Source organism: Crinia signifera, chromosome 1 (assembly GCF_055691185.1).
Source record: "Crinia signifera chromosome 1, ASM5569118v1, whole genome shotgun sequence".
NCBI classification, from domain to species: domain Eukaryota; kingdom Metazoa; phylum Chordata; class Amphibia; order Anura; family Myobatrachidae; genus Crinia; species Crinia signifera.
The window spans coordinates 198,883,722-198,892,841 of NC_139217.1; the positions used below are offsets into that span (position 1 = coordinate 198,883,722).

The following is a 9,120-nucleotide window of genomic DNA, read 5'->3' on the forward strand; positions in this document are numbered from 1 at the left end:
TGCAAATTGCATGCAAGGTTTGCATATGATTCGATCTGCGATGCGATTTAACACACTCACACTATCTACGTCAGCCCGAAGCGTGGTGAGCGCAGTGTGCCCCGCGAAGTGAACGCGGTATGCATACTCCCGACCTGTTCATACCCCCACTATCCACATCAGCATGGAGTTGATTTCATATAGTGTGGCGAGCGCAGCGAGCCTGAAGCGTGGCGAGCCCCGCGAGGGTGCGCTTAAAATGAGCGGAATACACATCAAGTAATCCAGCTGTGCTCGCCACGCTTCGGGCTCGTTTTCCGCATGAGCTCGCCACGCTTCAGGCTCGGTGCGCTCACCACACTTTAAAATATCAACTCCACGCCGACATGGATATTGGGGGTATGAACAGGTCGGGAGGACACTTACCGCTGCACTCGCCATGCTTCGGGCTGACGTGGATAGTAGGGGCGTGCTAAATCGCATCACGGATCGAATCGTATGCAAAATCGTGTGCAATGTTTGCATATGATTTGCATACAATGCGATCTGCTGGGAAGTGCCTCCGTGAAACTAAACAAGTACCTTATTTTGTGTACTTTGTGGTTTCTGTAATTAATACCCCTTAACACCAAGCTAATTTCCTGAGTTATTGCTGGGGTCAACAGTTCGGGCCTCAGTGTAATGGCCTCCTTAAAAATAACCCAGGTCCAAAAACCCAGCAATCAAACCCAGGAAATGTTCTAGATTGAACACGGGTAAGACCTGTGTTCAGGGGCAGTGTAAATGGGTAACACCAGGCTCATCGGACCCACGACCCATTCAAATCAATAGAAGAGCCCATACCTGCCGACTGCACTGTCCTGCTGTCAGTCCTGAAGTTGGGAGAGAGCGCAAGCAGCCTCCTCTGCCCTGCTATGCAGGCAGCAGCAGTGCAGGAGAGTTGAATGGATGCCTGTGTGCGACATCCAAGCACCGCACAGACATCCAAGCACCGCACAGACGAAAGCTGAGTGCAGCCCAGCAACAGCTTTGCCGAGTGCTTGGATTGCCCATAGTGTGATGTAGGCGCCGCAGGGGTGTCACCTCCAAGCACCCGTGTCTGTGTGGAATATCCTGGGTCGGCGTTGCAGTGTAAATGTGGTGAATCCCAGATATGACCCGGATTAGAACAGTGTTCCAAATAGCGGGGTGGATCCGGGATTTTGATGTAAAAGCAGCACAAGTAGCTTAAGTCATTCACTGTAGTTATGTCAATAATGGCAAGTTAAAACTTTTTTTTTTTCCCTTCAGATTTCTGGACAATAGGGTGAGCAAAATAAAGTGAAAGTGGCACTACAATAAGGGCCTTATTCTGGTTGAGGCGGTCCGTTACAAATTCTTTCGGAGGGCGCTTTTTAGGTATCTGCGCATGCGTAGGCAACGCAATGCACATGTGCAACGTAGTGTCTGCGCAGTCGTTCTCATCAATACCGTCTACAAATGTGCACCGAACTCCCTCGAACATATGGGCGTCATGTGGGCGTACACAAGGGCGCGGTTTCAAAGTGGTCAAAACTGGGCATAAATCTGGGCGTACACTTAGGAGTGCACGGACAGTGGTAGGTGTGCATTCGGACCGGACACCGAGTGCAAGCGAACCAACAGTCCATAAGCAAGTTTCAGTTCTCGGAGAGCACTGGTTCATGCGCTAGGCATTCGGATCGCCCAATTAGTACGCCCGCACCTTAAACACTCGCAGCTGACCACAATACAATCCACTCCTCTAGTCATTAGTGATTAATTACACTCTTTTCACAGGTTCAATTGGAACCACTAAGACAGGTTAAGGGGCAACAATTAAGTAATAACAATTAACATGATGTAAGGGTTAATCTAAAGTGCAAGTAATGTGTTTAATTATCAATTAGGAAGTATTTGATTACATTTAAAAATAATCTATGTGTTATGAGGTAGGCTAATTGGATAAGTGTGTCATGTTGCAGAAGCATGACTTCCGAATAGAGTAGTGAGGTTTGCGGAAATACACCAACTCGGTGCGTACGGTCAGCTTCCCATCCGTTCGGACGCAGTAAGACCGTGCAGAATCTTTGAGTTCCCACCGCACACGCACGTTTGGATGCAGTCTGAAGACACTACCTCTTCTTAGCGAGTCCATCAAAACGGATGCGGACGACCTGTGGGCGTGTGTTCTTAGTATGTCCGCCGTGCATGGCGTTCGGTCATTTCCGAAAGAAGTCGGAACGGACCGCACCAAGCAGAATAAGGCCCTAAGTGAGAGTTACAGAGGGCTAAACTCACACTTGTGCACATTAGAGGTGGATTAAAGTAGCTGAAATCTGCTCACATTGTGCATTTTCCAACCAGTTGCAATAGGCCAATTCTGTTGCACCTCCATGTACTTCCAGCAGAATCTGTCTTCTGAGACACGTGATAATTTGTAATAGGGTCAGAGTTTTCTGAGGTCAGAAGATATCGCTCAGAAGGGCCCTTCTAGTGTGTACACTCAAAATAGTTAGCAATGAGCACATTGTTAATGACCCACTCTCCGTATGTATAAACTAGGGGGAACCTCCTTAACAAGGATCATGCTGCAGCATGGCTCCCTCTCCCCCGTAGCTCTTTCCCCATCGGCATTGAATAGGTCGGCATGCCTAAGGTCAACATCGATGAAAGTTCAACACAAGCATTAGTCGACAGTCAAAAGGCCACACAGTTGACACTGTAACGTTGCAATGCTGCGCTCGCCATGCTTTGGGCACACTATTTTATCCACCTGTTGGTGAAAAACCCATGTCGACCTTTTGACTGTTGACCGAATACATGTGACGCCATATCGACCAATCCCCATGTCAACCGTCAGTCATGTTGACCTTGATGCATGTTAACCTTCCTTTTGTTGACCTAGTGACCATGTAACCTTTCTAGCACTGTTAAAATTTTTGAGGAAAATTAAATTCCACGCTATATTGGTCAAGTAGGCCCAATATCGCAACTTTTTCTGCCCATCTCTATGGAGTGTGAGGAAAAATTTGTGATGTAGAGAAGTGTGATTTACCATTTTGAAACAGCAAACTGCGACCATTGTATACAGATTTACTAACTACAAGATTTTGCCTCTTTACAGATTTAAAAGACATTTCCACAGTACTATATAAAACACATTAAATCAGGCATGTCCAAACTGTGGCCCTTCAGCTGTTGTGAAACTACACATCCCAGCATTCCTTGTCATAGTTTTAGCATTCGCTAATACCAAAACTGTGGCAAGGCATGCTGGGACTGGTGGTTTTATAACAGCTGGAGGGCCATAGTTTGGACATGCCTGCATTAAATATATGATTTATGAAATGATTTAACAAATATTCTCCATTAAACAAGCAGATTGCCAAAATGTAGGTGAGAGGTATCCGGATGGCTGACAATGTCTAGGTCGACAGTAAGTCTTCATGGAAAAGATTGACACATGATTGCGATTGGGAAAGTAAAATGTGCCAAGCACAGCGCGGCACCCGGCCTGAAGCATGGCACACTGGGGGTCCACATGCTGAAGTGTCGACATTGACATAAAAAAAAAAAAAACTTTTAGTCATTGTCGACTTTGTGCATGTTGACCTAGGCATTGTCAAGGAAGGAACAGAGGTCACACACATATGATCCCCAATTCCCACAGTGGCTGTGTCAGGAGGCAGATGTTACAGCAGCACAATATTCAATCCAAGAAGTCACAGCAGCGTCCCACCTGCATGCCTGACCCCAGCACATACAGGACACAGGTGAGATACACCGCTATGTGCAGATTCAGCCGGCTCACCTCTTAGCATGTGCAGGATCCTGCCAACCCCGTCCTGCCCCGGAGGCTGCTCGGTGCCCGGGCCGGGTCTGCCAGTTGCAGTGCCAGGGTCCCCCCTTCTCCGGCGCCCCCTTTGCCCCTGGCCATTTGAATCATGATGATATCCCACCAGCCCTGTACTTCCCCCGCTGCTGGAGGACACCAGGGAGGAAGACCTCCTGCCAGGCCCAGCAGAGGGGTGCCACTCCACATCCATCTCCACCACCATGCCCTCCTCCCCGTCTTCCTCTTCCTCCATCCCGTCCTCCTCAGCCTCGAAGCCCGGGTTGTCCCTGCTCCACGCCTGCCGGGAGCAGGAGGATAGCGGGGACGGAGTGGATCCCCCCGGTGGCAACCTCAGGGCTTGGGCCGGAGCCTGGTCCTGCCTGGGCAAGGTGTCCATCTCTAACATGGCTTGGGGAGGCTGCAGGCTGGGGGAGGATGCGGCTGGCACTGCCTGGTCCCGCTTTTTCCTTCTCTTCCTCTCTTCTCCCTCCAGCTCTGGCGGCGGCTGAGGCTTTACTTTGCTGGGGTTCACCATGCTGCAGCGGGGCGAGGGCGCACCGGGACACTCTGGCACTGCTTTCCCCCAACCCCGGCAGCCATCTTAGTATGAACTCTTTTTAGTTTTTCTTTAGGGTCTTTTTCGCGTTTCCTCTCTGTAATCTCCGCCCTCCTCCCTCTCACACACAGATCCGCTATGCACCACTATCCCCTCCTGTGTCCGACTCCTGTGTATGGCACTGGCAGGCTATAAGGCTGGGCAGTGCACCCAGCAGCTTGGCAGCCCCTGGCACTGCACCCCATCCTCCTCCTTTTTCACTTATAACTTTTAGAAACTTTGAAAAGTTTAACCCCCTCATCTCTCTCCAATTACATACACATAAGAATCCACTCATAACAAAGCCAAGCCTCTGTGGGTGTGCAGCTGAAACCAGCCATTTCATCATTAACTTGACCAAGTTAATATTGTAATATTCTGCGCAAAAAAAAAAATAACTTTACACAAGACACCTCCTGTATTTTGGTACACTTATACGGTATCCAGGTCGGCATTCTTAGGTGTCGACCTAGTTATTGTTAACCAAGGTCGACCCATTATCCCAGAACCCTCTATAATCGATCCTCATTTTATTGGGTAGTTGTTTATTTTCATCCTGTAATGCTGCGCACTGCATCAGGATGTTCCTGGGGAATGCAGAAAGCATGTTTGTTTGGATGGTTCCTAGGTAACAGTGCAAATAAACTTAGATCCTATGCAAGACCTCCCAGTTACATACAATAGGTCACCCATCACAAGTTACCACTGAGGGAATTGCCACAATAGCAACGAGATTTTTTTTTTTTTTTTTTTTTTGTCCTGTTACATACAAGTTGTTACTACTAGTATAGAAGTTTATAGATATGTGTGTGTGTGTAGAGAGAGAGAGAGAGAGAGAGAGAGAGAGAGGGGTGGATTGGGAATTAAGACCAGCCCGGGAAATATCTTGAAGCAGCCCTAATAGGTAAGGGGGGAGGGGGGGGCGGGGTGACTCCCCAAAATCCATATACATTCCACCAAACATTGTCTGCAAGTAAAGACGGACCTGTTGCGTGCCGCAGACGCACCCGATTTTTAGGGCCTAGTGATATGTGGGTGTGGCCTATTTCAACTAGGCCATGCCCCATTTTCGCAGCTGTGGAGGCATGGCTAGTGGCTCTCTGAGCTGCTGGCTATGTCCCCAGCCCCTCAGGCTGCAGAATAGGCTCATGCACACAGCATCTATTCTGCAGCCTGTGGGGCTGGGGCGATAGAGACGGGGGTGACAGGGAGTCTCCCAACTGCCCCCCCACCCCTCCGTGGGACACACTGAGTATGGGCCACCTCCCTTAAACACATTATGCACCATAACAAGAGGGCCCCTTTTTCTATCGAAAAACCTGTACACCTTATGCCACACAGTATGAGCCAATATTTACATTAGGATATATATACACAGGGAAATGAGAACAGTGGTATGTGGGGGAACACTGGAGTAGATGGGTTAGATATTGCGAAGAGGGGCACTGAGTTGGATGGAGATGTCCTGGCGAAAGGGGCAATTAAAGACCCCAGAAACGTTGACCTAAGACCCGCTGTTTTTGTTGGATAGTGGAGAGTGCCGGAAGCGCATGGTGACATGCACAGGAGGTTGTATTAAGGTCGTCCACGGCACCCACAAGCCGTTTTGCAGTCAGCTGGAGTACCAGATTGCAAAGGAGATTGTATATATATATATATGAATATATATATATATATATATATATACATATATATATATATATACAGTCCCAGAATCGCAGCACTCAAAACTTTTTTTAGTAAATCGATAAGCAGGTTTTAATAAAGCAACGTTTCAATTCCAATTAGGTATTTTCATCAGGCATGAAATATGTCTCTTACCTTATAACACCCATCAAATGCTGCACGCCTGGGCCGACGGGACCACGCACCCGGCGGGAGGAGCATCTCAATGACATCACACACTGACCAGCTATAGGTTGTCAGCGTCCTGTATGCAAAGTGAAAACCATCACCATCAGGGGCTGGCTGGCAACTTTTAGACTGGGGGGAGTGTCCAGAGCACTGGCCCATAAGAAACCGCCCATTCTTAAATCGATTACAGACAGACTGGCACAGCCACCACTACACAGTACCCATACCAAAATGGTAACAAGCATGATAATTAATAGTCCCCCATAAACAATTGAAATGCTCCATTGGGCGCCCAGTCACAAGAGCCGCATAAAAAAAAAAAATCCAATTGCCCCTAGTGAAAGCTATCCATAGACATTATGACACTCCAATACAAACATTGAAATACAGGGTAATGAGAACTGGGAGAATTTAAGCTTGGGGTAAAGCTGCCCGGTCGTTTCAAAAATTCTCATTGAAATGTTTGCATACACACCAAGAGATTTGCCTTGGTCTATCCAACTTGTATTTCTTTATCATCCCAACATACGGTGGTGCTCTCGCTGTGGAAACAGCGACAGCGTAACTTTCTATCTCCACCCCATATGGGACGATCTTGTTTCACCCAGCGGTGATTGACAGGTCAGGGAGTATATTAGTCCATTCAGTGAGTGTAGTAGCCATGCCCTCTAACTACGCTCTCCTTGGCTGTCTCGTCCACCGGTGATTCCATCCAGACTGATCCCTCCAGGTCGCGGCATCGCAATCCAGCCCTGCAGCTTCCAGCGAGTTGGACCGGCCACACTCCGGCGTGATCATGAGCAGCTTTGCCTTTTGGCTTGTGTATACATAACGTGTGGTATCCAGCCCACAGCTGTTGTTCACTTGGTACGAGTCCTATATATTTGTACCGTGGATGTTGTTCTTCTTTTAATAAAGTGTTTTATTGGGTATTGCTGGAAGACCAGGCAGAGGGAAGTCAGGGGAGAGGGCAAGGAATGAGTAGTGGGGACAGACTAGTGCTGGGAGAGCAGGCAGGATTCTTGTTGAATCGGTCGGACCGCATCCGCACGGTACAGAGATTTTTCTCTTCTGCGCATGCGTACCATTTGCTATGCGCATGTGCAGCGATAGCACACCGATCACGAACTGACCTTTCCCAGCAATAAATCCTGTCCCATTTTTAGGGGAGAGGCAAGAAAAGTGAGCAAAACTGGGCGTATACCTGGGCGTACACGGGGGTGTGCACTAAAACTGCATGAGGGGACAACCGCCTCGCTCGGCGAGCGCACGGTGCCAAAGAGTGCTCAATACCACTCTTGGAGTTTCCACATGAGTACGGCCACCCTGGGTCTGCTAATTAACGCCAAATAAAATTAAATTACATACACCTGACTGCAATATTAACCAATGCTGCAGCCTATTTAGTGGAATAGCTAATTTCAGTACCTGCAAGCCATACACATCCCTGAAATACATTGTAAGGTTCTCTTTCTACACTTCTCACCATTTCAAGGTAGGTTTATTTTTATGTAGTATTAATCCAAATACACATGTTTGAATATGTGGATTTAGTTATATGTTATCCATCAACACCCTTAGTGCAAGTGTGCTTTTCATCTTAGGAAAACAGGATACACAATTCATAGGAGTCTGCATGTGTCAACTTTTTCACCCCCTCCCCTCCCGTGCTCGGGCATACGCCTCCGCCTCTGATCGGAGCTGCATTCTGTTTCCAATCGTTGAGGCTGGGGACTGTCCGTGCACGGGAACGTACGCTCATATGCACGCCACTCCCCATTGTCGGGTGCCGACTCCGTCCATGTACGGATGTGCTGTGGGCGGAATCACGCTTGCAAGAAAGAATGCGGTATTTGCTCGTACAGACCGTATGCACGGTATATAGTTAGTAGTACAACAGATTACATAGTGACCTTTAAAAGTTGTTTATATTATCTGTTAATAAATAATAATAATCTGTTGCGAATCACATGGAGGATGGACTCATGGATTTTAGAAAGCATATGTCTTGAGTATGGGTCTGCGATGCACTCTAGTGGCTTCAAAGAGTATAACAAGGGTGTTGAAGTATTGGATTTCTGCACCTCATACAGTATATCAGCAATGAGAAGGACCAGGGCTGCCTTCTGACAAAATATTACATCCATGTGAATCAGTATCTGAATACATTTTTTTAATTTCTGGGTAGCGGATGCGTAACTCCCCCATTACCTAAACCTAACCTCCATAACCAGCCACCTAAACCTTTTTGTGCATGTATGTATGTATGTATGTATGTATGTGTATATGTGCATGTTTGTGTGTGTGTGGGGGGGGGGAGGTCGCTGCACTTGGTGTATTGGCTCCAAAATAAGTGGCAGTGGTTGATACTGTGCTGGGACTGGGCGGGAGTCCTCCCCTCCAATGCACAGTGCAGACAGCGGGACTCTGGTAATATGTGGCATCACAATGTCATAGGGCAGTCATGTAAAGCTACACTGGGAACGTTTTGGATGTCCCAGATTTCTTTATGGGGCCTCCTGGGACTCACTGGGTCTAGATTGCATTGCATTATGGGGTGATTCTAATTCCTAGATTTCTAAAATCGAAGCTCGCAGCTTACCAAGCCCTTGTCACGCCACCCTGACGAATACTCACCCCCACGCCGCCATTTTGATTATATTAGCTGACTGTTTAACTATGTATTCTCTGTGCTTCTTCTTCAATTTTAGTTCATATATTGGATTACAGTACTGAATGTAAAAAGGCTTTTTTGATATTAGCCGGAATATCAGTATCTGGCTATCCTATTATAGCCTGTTATTTTCTCCTGAAAAATTATCCATTTTTGTGTCTCCTTAGGCTGTTTCACAGGCTC

At 47.5% G+C, this 9,120-nt stretch overlaps 1 protein-coding gene across 2 annotated transcripts in view; it reads right to left on the minus strand.

Moving 5' to 3' along the window:
• PKD2 (polycystin 2, transient receptor potential cation channel) overlaps positions 1–4,591 on the minus strand; it is an 86,983-nt gene extending 82,392 nt beyond the window's left edge. For both annotated transcript variants that reach the window (XM_083179139.1, XM_083179138.1), the window contains exon 1: positions 3,791–4,591. In XM_083179139.1, the coding sequence (XP_083035265.1) occupies positions 3,791–4,349 (559 nt within the window). In that variant the 5' untranslated portion in view covers positions 4,350–4,591. The remainder of the gene's footprint in view (positions 1–3,790) is intronic.
• Between the last annotated feature and the right edge of the window lie 4,529 nt (positions 4,592–9,120).